The sequence below is a fragment of the Neoarius graeffei genome, chromosome 5 (assembly GCF_027579695.1).
Source record: "Neoarius graeffei isolate fNeoGra1 chromosome 5, fNeoGra1.pri, whole genome shotgun sequence".
Lineage (NCBI taxonomy): Eukaryota > Metazoa > Chordata > Actinopteri > Siluriformes > Ariidae > Neoarius > Neoarius graeffei.
In genome coordinates, this window is record NC_083573.1 from 76,511,840 (window position 1) to 76,537,511 (window position 25,672).

The window sequence follows — 25,672 nt, forward strand, 5'->3', positions numbered from 1 at the left end:
ATGGATCACTTGTTGGAATCTGGCCCTTCAACCCTTTGAGTTTGAGGTGGTTCATAGTCTGGGCCTGCAGATGGCCATGACAGATTTCCTCTCCTGCTTGGGGGGAGTCGGGTGCAGGCCGGACAGCTCCCTGGCCTGAGACGGGCGATGAAGGTATGTGGAGGTGGGGGCGTAGTCGAGTGGCAGTTTGTGAATGGAGAGCAAGGCCAAGGGAGGAGAGTGACAAAGTGATCACACCTGAGTTTGATGAATGGTGATTGTGTGTGTGTGTGTCTTCCATTTCAGTTATGAGTGTGGTGCTTAAAGTGTATGTAATGCCTCTAAAGCCCACTTTTTTCCTTGTACAAAGCAACAATCATTATGTTGATTGACCATGTGTTTTTGAACCATAACTGAGCCAAAAGGCCATAAATGAATGGAAAATCAATAAGATCAACTGATTTTCACTGAATCTGCTGAGACTGAACTGGAAGATCCCGAAGGGGTGTGTGACATCACGTGTAACAATCCAGGTATCAATTTTGTTCCTGTGCGCAGCAGTGGTTAGACCATTCTCGATATGGAATCAAGTTTTGGAGAGAATTCTGATAGTGATTGGGATTCTTATATGTCAGATGAAGGGGCAGATGATTATCAAGGATATTCTGGAGTAAATGGTTATCTTTTCGAGCCCCCAAGATGAGAAGCTGCCAGTTCACTCAGTTCACAACAGTCTTCCTCTGTAGTGTGCGTGAGATGGAGAGAGATGTGCAAAACACGGTGGTTACCTTTCATCATGTTTTCCTGAACAAAACTAAAAACAAATCGAGTCTTGCAATATTGCAATCTGAGAGCATTTAACACGTTTCAGTTAATAATTAATGATGATTGCGTGCATGCATTTTTCTTCCTGTTAAAGTGCATCAGATCGGATGTTGTGGGTGTGTAATTGTTGCTCATAATCCTGCATCTGGTGCGTGTGTGTGTGTGTGAGAGATAATAAATAAACTTGAAACTTGATAATGGGGGAATCAACGAATTGTCCAAATGTCAAATCAAATGTCATTTATTAAATAAATGGTTTTCTTTTTTGCTCCAGTAATTCCCATGTGGTCGTTCTGGTGGTGGTGATGAACACTTGATGAATCAGATTTATTATTAGTAGGTGACATGAAATCTGCCTGCTTCGTTTGCACAAACCTTACCCACTGTCGCTTTAGATTAGTGTCATTTCTCGGAAATTTGTGAACTGAATGTCCTGTTGTATATGGATTTGAACATCCAAACACAACGCAACGCTTTCATATCGTTATTTTTGTAAGATTCTAACAATAATATTCAATTTTAGCGAGAAACAAGCATGGAGTCAGATGAACCTAAATGATCCAGATAACCAGGGTTCCATGCGCGACGTCATACGAGATTAGCCCTGGGGCACGGCTGTCTTTTTCCGGGATCCGGAAGCCACGATTTATCGATAGTTTTGTGCTTCATAATAAAATAACAAAATGTATATTATTTTCCCCCCTACTTTATTAATTCATTTTGGTTGTTACTAATGATATATATTATTTGAAAGCATTACAATAAGGCATTACATACACTTTAATGGAGAAGACAAAGAGCTGAGAGGAGGAGCAAATTGAGATTCAGTGCAGAGTTGTTTGTGCGTGTGTCTGTTCGTGTGTTTCAGTGAGACAATCATGCTATAAAATAGCTGAAATGTGAAAAGTAAAAAATAAAAGCGCCAATCAAAGTACACTGTGTGTCTCCATCCTTCAGTGTCCCAAGTGTTCTTGAAGTGCTACAATCACTATTCTATATTTATAGCACTAAAAGTTGACATTTCAGCTTCATCTCATCTCATTATCTCTAGCCGCTTTATCCTGTTCTACAGGGTCGCAGGCAAGCTGAAGCCTATCCCAGCTGACTATGGGCGAAAGGCGGGGTACACCCTGGACAAGTCGCCAGGTCATCACAGGGCTGACACATAGACACAGACAACCATTCACACTCACATTCACACCTACGGTCAATTTAGACCCACCAGTTAACCTAACCTGCATGTCTTTGGACTGTGGGGGAAACCGGAGCACCCGGAGGAAACCCATGCGGACACGGGGAGAACATGTAAACTCCGCACAGAAAGGCCCTCGCCGGCCATGGGGCTCGAACCCAGACCTTCTTGCTGTGAGGCGACAGCGATAACCACTACACCACCATGCCGCCCACATTTCAGCTTATGAGAGAAATAGCAAAGGCAGTATGTTAAATGTGTATTAGTGTGTGTATGGTTAAAATGTTTAAGTGTTGTATCCTTGAGACCTTGGTTTGCATTTGTCATGACTATATATATATATTTTTTACTTATAGTTCCAGGAACAAGAGTCCTGGCAACAGGAGGGGCCTCGTCTAACAAGGACATACTTCAGGTATGCAGCAAGACAACAAACAACAGAAAATTGCTTGTTGAATGCATGCTTATGTCTGATGTCAGTATGAATTCTGAAAAGCTCTTTGTGTAGCTTTCCTAGCAGTGCTTTGTTTTCATGAAATTGAAAGGACTTTCTCTGAAATGTTGCACATTATTGTGTCATAATGAGTAAAAAAGTGTGTGTTTGTCTGTATCTTCGTGTTCGTGTGTCTCTCTAAATGTTTAATGTAAAAGTTGTAGAGGATAACAGATGTAAGTGCTTGGGTGTGCACTCCTGCATTATTTTTAGGAATGTTTTAGGTATTGTTATTGGTTTGAAGGGTGGGTGTGTGTGTGTGTGTGTGTGTGTGTGAGAGAGAGAGAGAGAGAGAGAGAGAGAGACTTGTAGAGCATAGCTAATGCACTTTGTATTTGCACAATATAAATGCACCAAATCCCAAAGCATCTAACAACATTACATTATGTTGAACATTGTGATTACAGTATTTTTGTTTTGTTGATGCTTGTTTGCCATTATAATATTATAGACACTCTAATATAAAAGATAAAATAACCCTCTGAAATTCAGCTCAGGTAAAATGTATGAAAAGATTTCATCAGATTAGGTTCCTCCCTGCTACATTCTGCCGAATGTAGAGTAAAATTAGCAAATATTTCATTTTTGTAGACAGTGAAGTTTACACAAAATATATTCTTTTTTACATAATAGAGACTGAACCCATGTTGGTGGTGGAGTTCTGTTATCCCTTCATGATATAAATGTTCGGTTTTTGGTTTGTATGTAGCAAAACAGGGTGGGACAGTGGACCATGGTTAGCACTGTCACCTAACAGCAAGAAGGTTTCTGCCGGTCAACCAGGGCCTTTCTATGGAAAGTTTGCATATTCTCCTCATACCTGTGTGGGTTTCTTCTGGGTGCTCCAGTTTCCTGCCACAGTCCAAAGCCATGCAGATTAGGTCAACTGGCTACTCTAAATTGCCCATAGATGTGAATGTGAGAGTGAATAGCTATGTGTCAATCTCTCTCTGGTAGCCCCGCCATAGACTGGCGACCTGTCCAGGGTGTGCCCCGCCCTGGACACATCGCCAGATCATCGCAGGGCTGACACATGGAGACAAACAACCATTCACAATCACATTCACACCTACGGTCAATTTAGAGCCACCAATTAGTCTAACCTGCATGTCTTTGGACTGTGGGGGAAACTGGAGCACCCGGAGGAAACTCACGCAAACACGGGCAGAACATGCAAACTCCACACAGAAAGGCCCTCGTTGGCCACTGGGCTCGAACCTAGAACTTTCTTACTGTGAGGTGACAGTGCTCACCACTACACTACCGTGCCACTCTGACATCACATTATTTAAGCAGAAAAATTATTTAATGCAGATGTAGTTATTCCTCGCAATTTAATTTTTACAAAAATGTAGTTCAATTATAACAGTGATTATACTGATTTATATACATGATCCCATCACGAATGCCATCTAAACCTTGTATACTACACGCTAATGGAATTACTGAGCATGTAGACATGCTGTATGTACCATGCTTTTGATTAATTATTTTTCTAAGGAGATGTTTTATGTAAAACAAACAGTGCTGGATCATCCATCTATTATCTGTAGCTGCTTATCCTGTTCCACATGGTCGCAGGCAAGCTGGAGCCTATCCTAGCTGACTATGGGCGAGAGGCGGGGTACACCCTGGACAAGTCGCCAGGTCATCACAGGGCTGATACATACGGTAGAGACAAACAACCATTCACACTCACATTCACACCTACGGTCAATTTAGAGCCACCAATTAGCCTAACCTGCATGTCTTTGGACTGTGGGGGAAACCGGAGCACCCGGAGGAAACCCACACGGACACGGGGAGAACATGCAAACTCCGCACAGAAAGGCCCCCGTCGGCCACTGGGCTCGAACCCAGAACCTTTTTGCTGTGAGGCGACAGTGCTAACCACTACACTACCGTGCCGCCCCAGTGCTGGATCATAGAATTTTAAATATACAGTATCAGTTTGGACACACTTTCTAATTCAGTGGTTTTGCTTTATTTTTATTCATTAAAAGACACTTTTTCATGTCTTAAAGTAATGATGGATGTTGTTTCTCTTTACTTAGTTGAGTGGTTCTTGACATAATATGGATTATTACAGTTGTGGAATGGGGCTATTTATTATATTATTATTATTTACTGTTTACTGTTTGAGCTCAAACGCATTAAGATGGCAAGAAATTGCACTAATTAACTTTTGACGAGGCACCTGTTAATTGAAAAGCGTTCCAGGTGATTACCTCATGAATCTGGTTAAGATAATGCCAGTAGTGTGTAAAGCGTCATCAAGGTAAACACTAGCTACTTTGAAGAATCTAAAATATCAAACATATTTTAACATGTTTTTGTTTACCACTTAATTCCATATATGTTTCATAGTTTTGATGTCTTCAGTATTGTTCTACAATGTCGAAAATAGTCAAAATACAGAAAACCTATGAGTAGGTGTGTCCACACCTTTGAATGGTACTGTATATATTGAGAATATTTGCAGTAGTACATTGCTTCTACTGTAAAACCACTTTGAGCAAACATGGTGTCAGTTTTGTTGTGTCTCAATACTCAGTTGCTTTGGATTTGAATTGAAGCAGGCCCTGTATACTTAAATGAACAAATGTAACTTTAATTTGAGGCTATTTAACAGTTATTCCACAAAATCGAGTCATACATGAGCTGGCAGCCGATGAGGCGCATAGCACCGAGTTGGCTATAAGCCATGTATGACGAGATTGAGTGGAATAACTGTTTTATTCTGTCCACATTCACTGGATTTTGAGAAACTGAGCATTTTTATTTTTTGCAAATTCAATAAATAAAAACTTTGTACAAAACGCCCGACAAAATCATTTCCGCTTAGAATGTAAACAAACCAGCGAAATGACAATAGCAATTTATGAAAAATGCTATAATAATAATAATTCTTGAAAAATAAAAAAAAGATATGTCCTTACCATCAAATACTTTTATTCCCTTTTTTTGTATTTTTGGTGGTTTTGTTTTCGAGTAGAGTTTTTATTTCATCCTCAGTTGGTTTAGCAACACGCTCCGCCATTTTGTTTTTCTTTACTCATGTGTAGAATCAGAGCAGGTGGGTGGAGCACAGAAGCACGGCAGGCCAGAACTGAGTTCTCATGAACTTTTTATTTTTAAAGATATGTATAGCTTTTCAGCTTCATTCACTCTCCCACACACACATTTCTGGTCGGGAGAAAGCCCCCTTTCTCTGCTTGCTCTCTCCTTTTATAGGGCGCGGTCACTGGGGGAGACACACAAACACAGGTTAATTCATATCAGGTGCAGTGATACTACCAGTACCACTCACCTTCCCTGACTCCGCCCTCCATTCACAGACTGACGCTTGACCACGTCCCCGCTGCCACGCCCCCACCACCGCCCGACTCAGGCCGGGGAGCCATCCGGCCTGCAGCCGACTCCCCCACCCCCACCCCCGGCAGGAGAGGAAATCTGCCACGACCATCTGCGCTCCCGGCCTGTGGACCACCTTGAATTTAAACAGCTGGAGTGCCAGATACCAACGGGTGATCCATGCGTTGCCATCCTTCATGCGGTGGAGCCACTGCAGGGGCGTGTGGTCTGAACAGAGGGTGAAAGGGCGCCCCAGCAGGTAGTAGCGGAGGGCGAGGACCACCCACTTGATGGCGAGGCATTCCTTCTCTATCGTGCTGTACCTGCCCTTGTGCACCGACAGCTTGCAAAACAAAGGGGAGAGAAAAGTCAGGGGAGTGTAACAGTGGTCCCCCACACAGTGCAGCCTTTACCTCAGAGAAAGCCCGCTGGCATTGCTCCGTCCACTGGACCAGATCTGGTGCTCCCTATTTAGTGAGATCAGTCAGCGGGCTGGTGACGTCCGAATAATTAGGTATAAACCTACGATAGTAGCCAGCCAGCCCCAGGAACTGTCTCACCCCCTTTTTGGTCTTGGGCCTCAGGCAGGCCGCAATCGCTGCTGTCTTATTAATTTGGGGATGCACCTGCCCATTGCCCAAGTGGAAACCCAGATACCATACTTCCACCCGTCCAATCGCACACTTCTTCGGGTTAGCTGTGAGACCCGCTCGCCTCAGCGACCTAAGGACGGCCCTCAGGTGTTCCAGGTGCCACGGCCAGTCATTACTGTAAATGATGATGTCATCTAGGTAGGCAGCTGCGTAGGTGGCATGGGGGAGGAGGACCCTGTCCATAAGCTGCTGGAACATAGCAGGCGCCCCAAACAGCCCAAAAGGAAGTGTGACAAACTGGTGTAAGCCAAACGGTGTGGAAAAGCTCATTTTCTCTCAGGATAGAGGAGTCAAGGGGATCTGCCAATATCCCTTTACCAAATCCAGTGTCGAATAAAAATGAGCCGTGCCTAGTTGATCGAGCAACTCGTCAATACGATGCATTAGGTATGCGTCAAATTTAGACACCACATTGACTTTTCGATAGTCCACACAGAACCGGACCGACCCATCGGCCTTGGGAACCAAGTCACTGTGGGACTCCTCGACGATGCCCATTTCGAGCATGGCCTCGAGTTCTTCCCGAACCACCTTTTTTTTGTGTTCAGGCAGTCGGTAAGGGCGGCTGCGCACTACTACCCCTGAGGGCATCTCAATGTGGTGTTCTATGAGGTGGGTGCAGCCAGGCAGGGGCAAGAACACATCAGAAAATTCTGTCTGCAACTGGGCGACCTGTGTGAGCTGGGTCGGGGAGAGGTGGTCTCCACAGGGGACCGGAGCGGTGGGCGATGTCAATTTTCCTTTTTGAACCTCCGGCCCCAGCTCCGCCTTCTCCGGAACCACTGACACCAGCAGCATGGGGACCTCCTCGTTCCAACGTTTTAGCAGATTGAGGTGGTAAATCTGTAACGCCCCACCCCTGTCCGTTCGCCTCACCTCATAGTCGACGTCCCCGACTCGCCGTGTGACCTCAAAGGGTCCTTGCCACCTGGTGATCAATTTGGAGCTCGACATGGGCAACAACACGAGTACTTTATCTCCTGGTGTGAACTCCCTAAGGTGCGTGCCCCTGTCATACAGACGGACTTGATGTTCCTGGGTCTGCCGCAGATTCTCCTGGGTTAGGTGCGTGAGTGTGCGGAGTTTGGCACGCAGGTCAAGAACGTATTGAATTTTGTTTTTACTAGTTGAAGGTCCCTCCTCCCAATTTTCACGTAGCACATCCAAAATGCCACGCGGCTTACGCCCGTATAATAATTAGAATGGGGAGAACCCTGTGGAGGCTTGCGGGACCCCTCGCACTGCGAATAACAGGGGCTCGAACCATTTATCCCAGTTACATGTGTCTTCTCTTACAAATTTTCTAATTATATTTTTGAGGGTGTGATTAAACCGTTCGACTAAGCCATCTGTTTGTGGGTGATAAACGCTGGTACGGATAGGCTTAATTCCCAGTAACCCATACAGTTCGCGCAGTGTGCGTGACATGAACGTAGTGCCTTGATCAGTCAGAATCTCTTTGGGGATTCCAACTCGGGAGATGACGCGGAAGAGCGCTTCTGCAATACTACGTGCTGAGATATTGCGAAGAGGCACTGCTTCCAGATATCGTGTTACATAGTCCACCAGAACTAAAATAAAGCAATATCCTCGTGCTGACCAATCTAGTGGCCCGATGAGATCCATCCCAATTCTTTCGAACGGGGTCTTGATTAATGGCAGAGGGTGCAAAGGCACTTTTGGAATGGCTGTGGGATTTACTAACTGGCATTTGTGACATGCCGTACACCACCTATGGACATTGCAGCGAATCCCTGGCCAATATAACTGGGCCATTATTTGGGCTAGTGTCTTATCCTGCCCCAAGTGTCCGGCCATGGGATTAAAGTGAGCTGCCTGGAATATGAATTCCCGGCGGCTCTTTGGGATTAAAAGCTGTGGTTCCTTAGTCTGAGTGTCCTGCGTGACTCGGTATAATCTATCTTGAATAATGGAGAAATAGGGGAAGGACGGCGTGGCGTTCGGCTGGAGAGTTTGACCATCGATTACTCTCACATGGTCAAACGCAAGCCACAGAGCCTTGTCTCGCAACTGCTTTAACGGGAAATCCGCAAGGGAATCCCCAAGAGAGGGAGGAGGAGCAGGCTGCTCCTCACTCTGATGCGGTGATGACATAGACGGCTCTGTGACAGCTGCTCCTGCCAATGCCACTCCGGGACCTCCCCTCGCTAAACTATGGCAGGCCCCACCCTTCACTAGATGCGCCATTAATTCCCCAAATCCCGGCCAATCAGTCCCCAGAATTATCGAGTGGGTAAGGCAAGGATTAACCGCCACCTTTACTCTAAATTTTTCACCTCGAAATAGAATGTGGACCAACACTAAAGGGTAGTTGTGAACATCCCCGTGCACACACAACACCTTCACCAATTGTGCTCTCCCCACTGCCTTGTCTTGCACCAGGCTTTGGTGGATTGAGGTCTGATTACAGCCGGAGTCCACCAAATCCTGATGCATATCCCCTTGGATACTCACCGGTATGCGATATGCTCCGGCCCGATCGAGGGCAGTCCCTGGCTTGTCTGGGATCCGGACCACTGTGCCCACCTCCATCGCCGAGCACTGATGCTGGAGGTGCCCCGGTTCCCCACAGCACCAGCATACCAGCCCAGGCTCTCCCTCTGCACCGGTGTTCTGGACATCACTCACCTGAGGGGGGGAAGACACAGACAAGGAAGTAGGAAATGGGAGGGCACCGTGGGTGTGGTGGGCCGGCTGGGGTGGAGCCGGCCCCCGCCTTTGCAGTGGGGGAATGGGGTGAGGACGGGGAGCAGAGGGAGAGGGAAAGAGAGAAGAGAGGGGAGAAGAGGAGACACACTGTCCTGCCATCGGAACGGACGCCATATGGTCCTCCACCAGCTCGATCACCTGATCCAGCGACGCCGGGCGTTGGCACTGGACCCACTCCGCTGTTCCTTCCGGAAGTCGGGCGACGAATTGTTCCAGTGCCACCAGGTCGACGATTCCCTCGGCGTCATGGTTATCGGCCCTCAGCCACCACCGGCAGGTGCCCCGGAGTTGCTGGCCAAACACAAACAGCCGGCCGACCTCCTCCAGGAGCAGCGCGCGGAAGTGCTGCCGTTGCTGTTCTGGAGTGTGACCAACACATTGGAGGACGGCCCTGCGGAGGTCCGCATAGACCAGCCGGCTGTTGGCGGGGAGCTGCAGCGTGGCCAGCTGCGCCTTGCCCATTAGCAGGGGGAGGAGGCACGCAGCGCACTGTTCCACTGGCCAACCCCATGCCTCTGCTGCCTGCTCAAAGAGAGTGAGGAAGGCTTCAGGGTCATCATGCAGGCCCATCTTCGTTAGGGTGAGGTGGGGAGGGTCTGCGGCGGTGGTGGTCGTGGACCCCACCGACACGAGCAGGTGCGGGAACGCCTGGCGATCTTCCTGCTGCACCAGCACCAGGGCTTCGAACCGTTGTTCCTGCTCCTTCCGGAGGGTGATCAGCGCTTGGTGCTGGCTCTGTTGGGCCGTGGCAAGGGCATGGACCAGGTCCTTGAAGGGGGAGGACTCCATGGGGCTGTCTCCTTCTGCGCTCCGTCCCGGGTTTTGGCACCACTGTAGAATCAGAGCAGGTGGGTGGAGCACAGAAGCACGGCAGGCCAGAACTGAGTTCTCACAAACTTTTTATATGTATAGCTTTTCGGCTTCATTCACTTTCCCACACACACATTTCTGGTCAGGAGAGAGCTCCCTTTCTCTGCTCGCTCTCTCCTTTTATAGGGCACGGTCACTGGGGGAGACACACAAACATAGGTTAATTCATATCAGGTGCAGTGATACTACCACTTACCTTCCCTGACTCCGCCCTCCATTCACAGACCGACGCTTGACCATGCCCCCGTTGCCACATCATGGTACATGAGCTGATATCCTAGTAGTAGAGTAGCCAATCTGAGCACGCAATTGTTCATATCCAGTGAATGTGGGTAGAATAATTACATTTATAATGGATAAACCACCTAGTAATTAGATTCCATTCAGTTTTATTTGTATTGAGCTCTTAACAATAGACACTGTCACAAAGTAGCTTTACAGAAATATATAAATTCTGGATATACATTTTAAACCAGGAAATTCATAGTTTCTTTTGTTGAAGTTATCAACTGTTTACTGATGGAGACTTGAGTGCAAAACTGTTCATGTCAACTGCAGTCCTAAAGTTATCATGGCAAATGCAGTCCATGGCAAAGCCATCTTTTAAGTATTTCTTATTCTATCCATATTGTCCAATTCCCTCCATTTTTATAGTCCCCTGTTTTAATTGGAAAAAAGAGGTATGTTATAAGGTATGGCTATTTAAGGCCATCGTCTAACATGAACCCCACTGAGCAGCAAGCAGAAAATGAAAATGGCCGCATTAGAGATCTGACTGAGCGACTTTCAATTACTCTGGATAAAAGCAACTAAAGCAGCTGGAGGTTAAGAGCTTTGCTCAAGAGTGACTCAACAGTGGAAGCGCGGTGATGCTATGACCCCTGTGTAGTTCAGCCGATTCGCTGCAAGTACAGTTTTTTCTGAATATATTAACATGTAACAGCTCTTGTATTTTCTAAGCATGCACATTTAAACCCTGTTTGTGTGTGCAATAGAAGTCAGATTATACAATATACCGTATGTAGATACAGGAGGCATGGTGGTCTAACAAAGCTCCCAGATTCAGGGTCACCAGTTCAAGCCTGAGCTCAGGCTACAGTGTGTGTCAGAATGGCACCCTGTGATGTCAGAATCCAAGGTGCTCTGCTGTACAGCCATACAGTATATATACATTACAGATCCACTGTGACCCTAATCAGGATGGAAGGGTTATGCAACCACAAAATTTTTACTGGTCACCCAGTAATTTAAAAAAGCTGTGAGCTAGTCATATTTTCTCTAGTAAAAGCAAAAATGTTCCATATTTTTGTCACTTTATTTAGGCTATTTTGTTTGAGCAGCGGGTGGTGTCATGGTTAGCAATGTCGCCTCACAGCAAGAAGGTTCTGGGTTTGAGCCCAGTGGCTGATGGGGGCCTTTCTGTGTGGAGTTTGCATGTTCTCTTCGTGTCTGTGTGGGTTTCCTCCGGGTGCTCCGGTTTCCCCCACAGTCCAAAGACATGCAGGTTAGGCTAATTGGTGGCTCTAAATTGACCGTAGGTGTGAATGTGAGTGTGAAATGGTTGTTTGTCTGTGTGTGTCAGCCCTGCGATGATCTGGCGACTTGTCCAGGGTGTACCCCGCCTCTTACTCATAGTCAGCTGGGATAGGCTCCAGCTTGCCCGCGACCCTGCACAGGATAAGCAGTTACAAATAATGGATGGATGGATGTTTGAGCAACAGAGAATGCAAACGGCACTTCAGTAAACAGCCAAATACAGAATTAAATTTCCAGCTTCAGTGCTTTTTTAGGCTACACTGTTAATGATGAAAGACATAAATTATATGACACTATTTAATAGTGTATTGGACTATTTAATGAGACCAGTTTTTATAATGCACTTATGTTGATGAAATCATTGCTTCTGAAAATGAGAGCACAGCATGGTGTGATAACTCCTTATAGCTTAGAATGGCTGGAGGATGCAGCGTTTACAGCAGCTGGGAGGTTTTTCAGGTGTGTTCACCTCTTGCCTCTGTAGCATCTGAAAATGTGTTTGGAGCTGATTCTAAAATCAACTGTACTTTGCATGATGCTGGGAAAAGTCTTTTTATTTTCTTTTGCCTTAATGAAACACCTTGGCAATGCTTTGTATAAAGTAGAGAGCTGTGTGCAGGTTTTTTAATCTCACTCCTGCTCCAATAAGAATTCCTCCCACAGTTATTTGTTGATTAACCTTTAAAGCTAAATAACTTTTAAATAAAATCCCTACACTGTGGCATCATTAATTCAGTTGTTACAGCAGTGTGTTAGAGTACTTTCAGAGCCACAGGTTGCACATTACTATCCAATTCCACTCAGCAAGTTTAGAAGCAGATAGACTCATTGTGCATCTACATAATTCATTCATCCATTCATTTTTAGTAAGCTCTTTGTCCTGGCCAGGCCTCCAGTCCATCACTGGGCAACAGTTTCGAGTACCCAATCTACTCGCTGACAAGTTTTTGGGAATTAGGAAAAAACTACAGAACATGGAGAGAATATGTGAAAAGGTAACCTGAACTCAGGACCTTGGAGCTGTGAGGTTTTCTTCTGTGTCACTGTATTGCTCCAATTACAATATTATACAGGTAGTCGTCGACTTACGACCTATGCAACTTACGACTGATCAACTTTACGACCGTCTGGCTATGACTGGCAAATGTTTCCGAGCTGAGCTAGCTGAGCATACGACAGTTTCCACCCCAGCTCCCGGCAGCGCCTCTCGCCGCGTACAACAGTTTCCGCCCCAGCTCCAGGCACATGCGCAGTCTCTCTCGCGCTCCCTCGCACACTCCGTCATACAGTTTCCGCCCCAGCTCCTGGTTTATGAAACGAGCAAATCCTCCCGCCAGCCCGAGTGCTGCAAAAGCTGATGATGACATAGACGACCCACAGCCAAGCACCAGTGATGCCAGCGGTCACTAAGTTTTGTATTTTGCTATGTTTTACATTTGTATTTTGGTATGTTTCAAACTAAAATGTTTTCTATTTTTCACACCTGTATTTCGTATTTTTTGTTTTGCGCATATTAAACGAATTGTACTGTACGCAGTGTTGTATGCAGTGTTTGACTTAAACCAAATAATGAGCCAAGGTAATGAAATAAGAAAATGTTGATAAAATAAGACTTTAAGATGATTACAGTATCATTACACATCACAATATACTTGCGTTCATTTAACATAGGCCGACTTACGACTAGATCGGTTTACGACTGGTCAGTCGTAACCAAATGCAGTCGTAAGTCGACAACTACCTGTATACCGTACAGTACCAGGGGGCGGCACGGTGGTGTAGTGGTTAGCGCTGTTGCCTCACAGCAAGAAGGTCTGGGTTCGAGCCCTGTGGCCGGCGAGGGCCTTTCTGTGCGGAGTTTGCATGTTCTCCCCGTGTCCACGTGGGTTTCCTCTGGGTGCTCCGGTTTCCCCCACAGTCCAAAGACATGCAGGTTAGGTTAACTGGTGACTCTAAATTGACCGTAGGTGTGAATGTGAGTGTGAATGGTTGTCTATGTGTCAGCCCTGCGATGACCTGGCGACTTGTCCAGGGTGTACCCCGCCTTTCACCCGTAGTCAGCTGGGATAGGCTCCAGCTTGCCTGCAACCCTGTAGAACAGGATAAAGCGGCTAGAGATAATGAGATGAGATACAGTACCAGTCAAAATAGGTTTGTCTCTATTGTGACTGTTTTCTACATTGTAGAGCAATACTGAAGACATCAAAACTATGAAATAACATATGGAACATGTATGGAATTATGTGGTAAACAAAAAGGTATTCCCCCCCCAATTTTTCATATTTTAGATTCTTCAAAGTAGCCGGCGTTTACCTTGATGACACTTTGCACACTATTGGCTTTATCTTAACTAGCTTCATGAGGTAGTCACCTGGAATGCTTTTCAATTAACAGGTGCCTCGTCAAAAGTTAATTAGTGCAATTTCTTACTTTCTTAATGCATTTGAGATCAAACAGTAAATCAATCAAGTCAATCAAAGTCCTTCCCACTCGATGTGGCACATAGGGCAGCGCCGATCTCTGTTTCCGTAGCCCTCGGCCTCTCGCCTATTACATAGCAAGTGTTACAGTGGGGGGCTAGTCCTCTGGTAATCGCAAGAGTTTGACTCCCTACTCGCATCTGTATTGCAACGTGCCTTGTCAGATGGCAGGAGGTACCATTTTTATGATGGTCTTTGGTATGACCCGACCGTGAGTAGAACTCGCGATCTCCCGATCGAGAGGCGGACACGCTAACCACTAGGCCACTAATTGTAAATAATAATAAAAATACAGTAAATAGCCCTATTCCACAATTGTAGTAATCCATATTATGTCAAGAACCGCTCAACTAAGTAAAGAGAAATGACAGCCAAACTTTTGACTGGTACTGTGCATTTAAAATTATATGATCCAACACTGTTTGTTTTACATAAAACATCTCCTTTTAAAAATATTTAACCAAAAGCATGGTGCATACAGTATGTCTGCATGCTCAGTAATTCCATTAACATGTTATTGTATACAAGGTTTAGATGGCATTTGTTACATTACAGGCATTGAGCAGATGCTCTTATCCAGAGCGATGTACAACATACCCAGTGCAGTCTGGGGAGCAGGTGCCTTGCTCAAGGGCACTTCAGCCATTCCTGCTGGTCCAGGGAATCAAACCAGTAACCTTTTGGTCCCAAAGCTATTTCTCTAATCATTAGGCCATGGCTTCCTGGGATGATTTGTGATGGCATCATGTATGCAAATCAGTATTCCACCTTTGTGACTGAGATTGTGTCAGGAATATAATCAAAATGACATCTTCTCAATAACAGGTTTTGTCTGATGTGTTCAATGCTCCCGTGTACACCATTGATGTGGCCAACTCTGCCTGTCTCGGCTGTGCCTACAGAGCTGTGCACGGTAGGATTATCTTTTACTATATATGAGCCGCAAGCTTATATCTCTGAGATAAGCTGATGTGTAAATGTCAAATATATAACGCCTGATCACAACAGTTACGTAAGCGAATACACTGTATGGGCTCAATGTTATGAGCATTTTACAGTTTAATTTCCCAGTCATTTGTCTCACTCAGTCTTCATTAGTATTTATCACCTAACTCTTCTGGGCATCATGTGTGTCTCTGTGTGTTGACTTGGTTATATAGACACTTATTTGTCCCTTGTGAATGCTTGGTTATAATTCATGTTAGTGTGCTATCCCTTGCCATGGCTGCACTCAAGACAGACTCATCAATCTGATTAAAGTAATATGACTTGATGGAGTGTGTTGTTTAAAAGCACCAAGCCTCAGTGAGCCATTTGGAGCCACTCAATCACGTTATACACCATATTGCTTAAATGCTATAATGGAACAGGGAGATTTAAATTCTTGAGTAAGACTATAATTATTCTTTTATTATTTGGGCTGTTGTTTGTATTTTTCATCTTACAAACAATTTGGCAATGTTTTCTCATTTGCATGTCGTGCTAATGTGTCACCCTAAACACTCTCGTTATTAAAATTAAAGCTTGCCTGGGAAGTGGCTTTCATTTTTGCTTTTGTACTGTTGGTTTATGAATTCTCTTGAAGCTTTCATTAATGAAAAGGAAATGAGAAACTGACTGAATTGTTTGGCAGGGAAAAATGCCATGCCATTTCTTTAGAGACCACTGATTCATCTGAACTTGTGACCTCCGTGTTCTTCCACTGGACAAATGCTGACACTGCACAGAGCTGGTGTGTGTGTGTATGTGTGTGAGAACATAAGAGTGAGTGAGTGTGCATGCATGACTATATCAAAGTCCTTCCCACGCCATGTGGCGGCGCCGATCTCCGTTTCCTTAGCCCTCGGCCTCTCGCCTATTACATAGCTAGGGTTACAGTGGGGGGCTAGTCCTCTGGTAACCACGAGAGTTTGACTCCCCACTCGCATCTGTATTGCAGTGTGCCTTGCCAGATGGCAGTAGGTACCATTTTTATGATGGTCTTTGGTATGACCCGACCGTAAGTAGAACTCACGATCTCCCGATCGAGAGGTGGACACACTAACCACTAGGCCACTAGCCGGTGCATTCTATATGCCTGCATAACATGCATGACTATATGCCTGTTGTTAATGTATTTTCAGCTAATATATCATACAAGCATGCTTAGTACTGTCACCTCACAGCAAGAAGGTTCTGGGTTCAAACCTCACAGCCGAATGGGGCCTTTCTCTGTGGAGTTTGCATGTTCTCCTCATGCCTGCGTGGGTTTCCTCCAGGTGCTCTGGTTTCCTCACACAGTCCAAAGACACCTGGATTAGGTCAACTGGCTACTCTAAATTGTCCATAGGTGTGAATGTGAATGGTTGTTCATCCCTGTTAGCCCCACAATAGATTGGTGACCTGTCCAGGATGTACTTCACCTTTTACCTGAAGTCAGCTGGGATTGGCTCCAGCTGACCTGTGACCCACAATGGAAGGGTTTGGGAAGGGTGAAGCAGCCCCTTTAATCTCTATAAAAGTGTAAAAAGATTCAAGAATGAAGATACAACAGTGTAGGATTGTACAGTGTAAGATTCTACACCATAAGATTCAGCAACCATAAGATTCAGTGGTCTAAGACAATGGATGAATATATGAATACAACATTCAACAAATTCTCAACATTACATATTTCCATGCTTTTATATTTTTATTATTTTTTAATAGATAGTAAAGTTTCCACGATTTTATTACCTGTTTATCCTAAGTGGTGGCTACTTCAAGACTGCAGTCCTATTTTGTATAATAGTGTCTTAATCCGCAGGTGGCACGGTGGTGTAGTGGTTAGCAGTGTCACCTCACAGCAAGAAGGTTCTGGGTTTGAGCCCAGTGGCCAGTGAGGGCCTTTCTGTGTGGAGTTTGTATGTTCTCCTCGTGTCTATGTGGGTTTCCTCTGGGTGCTTTGGTTTCCCCCAAAGACATGCAGGTTAGGCTAATTGGTGGCTCTAAATTAATCGTAGGTGTGAATGTGAGTGTGAACGGTTGTTTGTCTCTATGTGTCAGCCCTGTGATGACCTGGCGACTTGTCCAGGGTGTACCCCACCTCTCACCCATAGTCAGCTGGGATAGGCTCCAGCTTGCCTGTGACCCTGCACAGGATAAGCGGCTACAGATGATGGACGGATGTATTAATCCACATTAAATATTTATTTTGTTTTTATGTAATCATACATTGATACCATATTGAGTCAATGATAGTGTGAAAGGGGCCGACTCACCCTTCCCAGAAACCAGTTCACTGTTTTTATTGTGAAACCATGCAACCGTTTCTCTGCTAGCCTTCTGCACAGCAAAACTTCTGCAAATTCAGTGTAAGCGATCCCTTCAAAATCCATCTCCAACTTTTTCTTCATCTATGGGTCATACATGAAAGTTTTGAACAGAACATGCCTGATATTTTCTTTCCTTTGTGGTCACCTGCGAGACAGCTGAGACTGGTTCTGGTCCATTACAATGAAACAGACATACGAAAACGGAATGGATCAGTCGAAATAATTTTAAAATATAACTACTTTTTACAAAATATCTTCCATTTCATTTTACAGTTTATGATTTATGGCTTAGGATGCAGCTGGATGGTTACGGATTGTTTTTCAAATAAATAGTGGAATTACCATGGGGGGTGGCATGGTGGTGTAGTGGTTAGCACTGTCTCCTCACAGCAAGAAGGTCCTGGGTTCGAGCCCAGTGGCCAGCGAGGGCCTTTCTGTGTGGAGTTTGCATGTTCTCCCCGTGTCTGTGTGGGTTTCCTCCGGGTGCTCCGGTTTCCCCCACAGTCCAAAGACATGCAGGTTAGGTTAACTGGTGACTCTAAATTGACCGTAGGTGTGAATGTGAGTGTGAATGGTTGTTTGTCTCTGTGTCAGCCCTGTGATGACCTGGCAACTTGTCCAGGGTGTACCCCGCCTCTCGCCCATAGTCAGCTGGGATAGGCTCCAGCTTGCCTGCAACCCTGTAGAACAGGATAAGCAGCTACAGATAATGGATGGATGGATGGATGGATGGATGGATGGAATTACCATGGATGTGAAAATGGTGATTTGCTACTTGGTACAGAGGCTTCTGGGAAGGGTGAAGCAGCCCCTTTAATCTCTATAAAAGTGTAAAAAGATTCAAGAATGAAGATACAACAGTGTAGGATTGTACAGTGTAAGATTCTACACCATAAGATTCAGCAACATACTCTTCTATCTGACAGTTCTGTCATTTTAAGATATTGAACAATCATTTTTAAAAGCTTTTTTATACTTGCAAGCACTATTTTAATGTAACACCTCTAACATAGCTTCACTGTCATGCTAATAACATATTTAGTACATTAATTAATTTTGCCAAAATCATCAGATCCTGTAATTCCAAGGACTTGATTTGCCTATGTAACTATTATATACAGTCCTATGTTAGATACCACCCTTTTGTTTTCAATAAAAAGGCCATTCACTACTGATTTGGTGGCAATTAATTATGATGGGAAAGTGTATAGTCCATGACTATGTATAGTTTGTTTTCATCCTGACAAAGGAACCAAGTGGTGAAATGCTGAAATATTCAGCGTGTAAGTGCTCTGCAGTCGATTAATCCAAATAGCTTTCTATGAGCTACAGTATCTAACATCCTAATCACCGGTTTCATCTGGCACATATAATTACATGACTCACTGTTGCATGACTCACAGTAGTGATTCAGAGGAGTTTTAACACGGTTCTGTGTTATTCAATTAAAATTAGTAAAGGCCCAGTTAAATTGCTTGCTTACAAAATTCTGGATAAACCACTAACATGGCTGAATGGTGACAATAGTCACCATTTAATGCTGAACCATTAGTGGCTATGTTTTGTTTCATAGTGGAACTTCAGGTGACCATTATTGACTAGTAGCACAATATCTAAACAGGTGAGACATCCGTTTTGAATGTGATGCGAGGAGAATAAACCCATACCTCAGTCTGCTTTTGTTTTTGACTTCAGAAAAAAGAGCCATGTTATTAGTTTGCTATTCAGACCAGAGAGTATAAATTACATTTTAAAAAATCTCTGAAAAGTCTGTGAAAACTCTCCTCTTTCTGACTTAATGTTCATGTTCCGTCTTGGACTGAGCCTCATTTATCAAATTGGATATGAACAAATTTACTCGTAAATAATTCACAAGAGGATTGAAACAGTAAAGGTGGTATTCATGAAAATCCAGTTAGTTTGGAAAATGTTTATATAAATTTATTTACACCATCTGGCAATGGGTGGCACAGTGGTTAGCGCTATTGCCCCAGAGCAAGAAGGTTCTGGGTTTGAACCTCACAGCTGATGGGGGCCTTTCTATGTGGAGTTTGCATGTTCTCCCTGTGTCTGTTTGGGTTTCCTGTGGGTGCTGTGGTTTCCCCCAGAGACATGCGGTTAGGTTAACTTTTTCTTCTTCTTTTCGTGTTCTGCCTGATGGCAGGCCTGAGTTTTTCTAGGGAAGAATTACAGTAGTGGTTTCCTGTTGCCTTCCATTGGATTATTATAGAGGTTTTCTCCTCTCAACCATTCACACATGGGCAATTTAGAGTAACCAGTTAACCTAACCACATGTCTTTGGACAGTAGCAGAAACTAGAGCAGCCAGAGGACACGGGGAAACATTCAAACTTCACACAGAAAGGCCCCCGTTGTCCACTAGACTCAAACACAGAACCTTCTTGCTGTGAGGCGACTAGACCACCATGCCGCCTTAGATTAACTGGCTACTCTAAATTGCCTATACATGTGAATGTCTGTGAATGGTTAAGAGGAGAAAGCCTCTATAATAATCCAGTAGAAGGCAACGGGAAACCATTACTGTAATTCTTTCCTAGAAACTTATGGCTGGATCCATCAGAGAAGCCATGTCACTGCAGTGATATGCCAAATAGATAGATATGGCAAAAGGATATTACACCCAGATGTGGTTCTTCTCCAAACTGTTACCACAAAGTTGGAAGCACACAATTGTATATTATGTCTTTGTATGCTGGAGAATTACAATTTTCCTTCACTAAAGCTAAGGGGTCTGAACATGTTCCAGCAAGACAGTACGCCTGTGCACAAAGTGAGCACCATGAAGACATGGTTTGCCAAGTTTGGAGTGGAATAAATTGAGTTTCCTGCACTGAGCCCTAACTTCAGCCCCAATGAACAGCTTTGATGAATGGGTGAACCTCTTGGATGAATGAGAATGCTGGTTGTATGCCAGGCCTCATCACCCATCACTGCATAAGCTCATTAATTGTCTTGTGACTAAATGGGCAAATCCCCAAAGCCACATTCCAAAATCTAATGGAAAGCCTGCCAGAAGACTGGAGGTTATTATAATAGCAAAGGGGGAGCTAGTCCATATTAATGGTCATGGTTTTGGAATGGGAGATTAAACGGGCACAAATGGGTGTGATGGTCAGGTGTCTACATACCTTTGGCTATATTGTGTATTACAGACTCACTAATGTGACCCTCAGCTCATAGGCTTCAAGTCATATACAGTAATAGCCTGCAATAAAATATCTATGGATTTTGCTGTCAAGTTTAAACTGATTTATTAATTTCAATTGGAAACACAAGTGTGAGGAAAATTATATGAAAATCAGTTGTTTCATATTAATTACTTGATAAAAGCAATCCAAAACATTCCATGAATGAAGACGAATAGGCTAAGACTGTTTATGCTATCCACATTCACTGGATATGAGCAATCACGTGCTCTGATTGGCTACTCTACTACTAGGCTATCAGCTCAAATACCGTGAGTAGAGAAAAAAAATGGCGGAGTGTGTTGCTGAACCAACCGACCGAGGATGAAATAAAAACTCTACTCGAAAACAAACCCCCCAAAAATACAAAAAAAGCAACAAAATATGGAATAAAAGTATTTGATGTTAGAATGTATTTTTTCATGAATTATTATTATTATGGCATTTTTCACAAATTGCTCCTGTCATTTCGCTGGTTTGTTTACATTCTAAGCAGAAACTATTTTGTCGGAAGTTTTGTATAACGTTTTTATTTATTGAATTTGCAAAAAATAAAAATGCTCTGTTTCTCAAAATCCAGTGAATGTGAATAGAATAAAACAGTTATCCCACTCAATCTTGTCGTACATGGCTTATAGCTGTACGACTTGATTTTGTGGAATAACTGTTAATTATTCAATTAGGACAAAAGAAATGATACCCTATACAGTAAATGGAGGAAGAGTTTGTATGTGTCTATGGTAGCTGACTTGCTGCAGTGGCTGAGCTGAATTACGGAAAGATTTAGTGAACGCTGCACTTTTGAGGTGCTCTTTCACTATTCAGTCATTTTTATCCCCCGCTGGCCGAAAGGACCAAAGGGGATTATGTCATGGCGATGTCCGTCTGTCTGTCCGTCTGTCCTGGGAAGGGTGCTCACCTTCTATAATCAACTCCTCTCACAATTTTTGGAGGAATTTCACGAAACTTGGCAGGATTCTTTGTTATATGTCGGTAATACGCATATTGCAATTTCGTTCAATTCAGTCGCATTTTACCAGAGTTATGGCACAGTTGCCAGCGGGGGATATTGTGCTCTCAGAGCATTCTTATTTATTTATTTATTTATTTATACTTTCAGTGAGCTTTGCCTCCTTATGGAGTTTTGCAGATGTCACTAAATGTAAATCAGCTTTGCCATGAACATGCCCGGTAATTTACAGGTGATTGGCAGTGATCATGATACTCACATAAGTACAAAGAAAATTATCATTACTGAAACTTTTTAGTTCAGTATGGTATAAAACATTTACACACAATTTAATTTAGCAGTGGCACATTTCTAGTTTTACAAATGCTGAACCTTTGGGGAAAACGGCCTTATGAGACGTAAGAGACAGTGACTTGTTATTAAGGACTGAGTCTCACTGGCTCTGCCATTAGCTAAAACCTCAGATGGATGACATATCACTTTAATCATGCCCTTTTTTTATATCCTTGTTCTACTTCCTGATCTGGTCTTATCATAATCCAGATGCATAAACGTGAGACAAGGCTGATGAAGGCCCTAAGATAATTGATTAAAAGCTCAAGCAGACCCTAGTTTTGAAATGATTGTGGCCTACATGAGCAGTAAAGAATGGCATTCAGGTTGGCACAAGTCCACTTTTATTATATTCAGCACTCGGTTTTATTCATTCATGTTATTTATTAATTTATGCTGTGGCCATCAGTACTGTAGAATAGAGATGGGTGTCAGTGGTTCATCATAATAAACCACTGTCTCAATTTCTCCTTGGCTTGATTGCATTTGTATCAGAATTGTTCTTGTGTCAGCCTTCATGGCTAGAAAGACATATGGGGATGTTAAGAACAGTGAAGGTTCTTGCTGTTGAGTGCCCAGATCTCCGAATCGATTCTGCCTTCATTACTATAACAAAACCTCAAACCTCGTAGGACTTCTAGCCCCAAACAAATTGAAGTGTCTGGAAGTGTAATCTCAGATAGACCTGACTTATTATGAGCTCTACTTCTCTCTTTGTATACATTTGAGACAGTAACCTGAGGTGTGTGTGTGTGTGTGTGTGTGTAAATGTTAATATGAAGAAGAAGCCTTTTATTTATCACACATACACTCAAGCACAGACTTATGCACAGTGAAATGTGCTCTGCATTTAACCCATCTGCAGCAGTGAACACACACATGCGCACACACAAGTGAGCAATGAACACACACACATACACAGAGCAGTGGGCAGCTATGCTACAGCACCCGGGGAGCAGTTGAGGGTTGGGTGCCTTCCTCAAGGGCACTTCAGCCCAACCTCAGGCCATGGCTGCCCCATGTCAACCTAACTGCATGTCTTTGGACTGTGGGGGAAACCGGAGCACCTGGAGGAAACCCATGCAGACATGGTGAGAACATGCAAACTCCATACAGAAAGGCCCCTGTTGGACACTGGGTTCAAACCCAGAACCTTCTTGCTGTGAGGCAGCAGTGCTAACCACTACACCACCATGGCCATTACTGAAGTCATTTGCACAATTTCAGTGTCCAAGCTGCTACCATTGCAGAATACAACACTCTGGACCATATTTACACACAGGAAAAGAAATGGATGTTACTCTCCTGTGAACCTACTTAACAAAATGAATGTGCCCGTGAAATAGTATGAAGGCTGTGATTTGATTCTGTATGTTGGTGTATTTTCTTTTGAAACAGGGAGTTAGGGAGGGAACGTGTTGACAGTGGGTTCTTGACAGATTTCCACAATAGCCAATATTGTTTCAGATACAGTATACCACACCTGCTGCTGAATCTAAACAGACTCAACAATGGCTTAGCAACCCAGGAAAATAAGAGGCTATAGTATAAATAGTGTTTGTTTTCAACTGTGTATGATTTCTTACTGCTAACCGCCTATTGCGACTTGGTATCAGGTTGTGGGTCAGCTCTTCCTTAGGGCAGTGAGAGAATTAGGCTATACATGGGAGAGTATTGAGAACCAAGCTTTGTGGAACGCTCTTTAATACACCCACACACAAAAATTGCCTTCATGTACCCAAAGGCTGCTCCTTTGCCGTTTCATACACAGATATAGGCACCCCTAATAAACACACAACTTTGTTCACAGTACATAGACCATCATATTTAGTGCACTCCTCAATGGATGTGAATTTCTTTGCTGCGATATTTGGAGAATGAGCACAGACACCCATACTTATAAACTCCAAGCATCTTTACAATATTCAAGGAATTGTTTGGAAGGAGAAAAACCTTCCATAACCATAACTGCATTAACAACCCTTTTTTTGATGGTAACTTGCTGTTACTGTAGAGCCATAACTGCAGATTGTTTGCAGGGGCAGGACAACTGGGTCCTTGTGAGCATTTGATTAGATTCAAATTAGATTACAGAATTAATAATAATTTTTTAACAGTTTTTTTTTCATATCATATTTTTTCCACTTTTTTAATCAACTGTGTATTGACATGTAAGAGACTCAGAAAAAGCTCTAAAACAGCAGTTGTGATTTCATGAGGACGTCAAGTAAAAGCTAATTATAAACAAGTCTTTACAAGACTCATTATAAACAAACAACTAATTATAAAACAGAAAAAATGATTAGAGATTGGCTATAAACAATTATTTTAAAATACCTTAATTAGCTGATTAGTGGTAGCTAAAGACGGCAACAATTAGCTAACAATCAGGGCTGTCAGAATTAATTTCCACTACATTTAAGATCCCATGTTTTAGTATTATTCTGCGAATGTACTATGAAGTCTCAGCCTCAGATACTTCACACACACACACACACACACACACACACACACACACACACACACACACACACACACACACATTTTAGTGAGTCATGCACAGTGTTTAAAATAATGTATTAATTGATTTCAATTTAATTTAAATATAGAGTGTTGTCAAAAAAAGTGTTTGCTCCCTGTCTAATTTTCTTCCTTTTTGCATATTTCTACATTGAATGTAATCAGATCTTCACCAAAGCCTAACAATGTATAAAAGGGTCCATGAGTGAGCAAAGAACACACTCATTTTATATATAGTACATTTCTTTCAGTATTTGTTAAAGAAAGTTATACAATACCCAATACCCTTGTGTGAAAAGTGAATTTCTTGTTTAGACTCAAGAACTAGTTACAGCCCCTTTAACTGCACTTCAGCTTCAGTTCATGGACACAGGGCCCATCATTCTCCTGTAGAGTTCTCTGTTACAGAGTAGAATTCATGGTTCCTTCAGTCATGGTATGGCATGCACGTCCCAAAGAATCCCCACACTATCACCACTGTGTTTGACTGGTGATATCGGTTCTTACTGTGAAATTCAGTGTTTGGTTTTAGCCAGCCATGACAACATCCTGAAGATGGTATAATAGAGAATGGGATTGTGACGTCAGACAGCGTTGTGGGATTTTAAGACACAGAAGCTATGGTAGAGACCAAGTGGTAATAGTAGTGGAGATGTTGTGGTGGTGTTTATATTAGCCGTCGTCTTCTTCTTTTGGCTGCTCCCGATTAGGGGTCGCCACAGCGGATCTTTCATATCCATTGCTCCCTGTCTTCTGCATCCTTCTCTACCACACCTGCCACTTTCATGTCCTCTCTCACCGCATCCATGTATCTCCTTTTTGGCCTTCCTCGTTTTCGTGTGCCTGGCAGCTCCATCCTCAACATTCTCCTTCCAACATGCTCTGCATCTCTTCTCAGGATGTGCCCATACCATCTCAGTCTCATCTCTCTAACCTTAATTCCCAAGCTCTCCACATGTGCTGTCCCTCTGATGTGCTCGTTCCTTATCTTGTCCAACCTTGTCACTCCCATCGCAAACCTTAACATCCTCAACTCCACCACCTCCAACTTTGCCTCCTGTCTCTTCGTTAAGGGTACGGTCTCCAATCCATACATCACAGCTGGTCTCACTACTGTCTTATACATCTTGCCTTTCACTTTTGCTGAGACTTTCCTATCACAAATGACTCCCAAAATCCTTCTCCAACTGCTCCACCCTGCCTGCGCACTCTTTCTCACCTCACTATCGCAGCCCCATT

The 25,672-nt window shown here is 43.7% G+C and overlaps 1 protein-coding gene across 4 annotated transcripts in view; it reads left to right on the forward strand.

Annotated features, from left to right (window-relative positions):
- Positions 1-25,672, forward strand: part of xylb (xylulokinase homolog (H. influenzae)) — a 180,577-nt gene that overhangs the window by 101,090 nt on the left and 53,815 nt on the right. For 3 of the 4 annotated variants that reach the window (XM_060922423.1, XM_060922422.1, XM_060922424.1), the window contains exons 16-17: positions 2,353-2,411; positions 14,938-15,025. The exons of the other annotated variant lie outside the window; for it this stretch is intronic. In XM_060922423.1, coding sequence (XP_060778406.1) covers positions 2,353-2,411; positions 14,938-15,025 — 147 coding nt within the window. The remainder of the gene's footprint in view (positions 1-2,352; positions 2,412-14,937; positions 15,026-25,672) is intronic. 4 annotated transcript variants of the gene reach the window in all.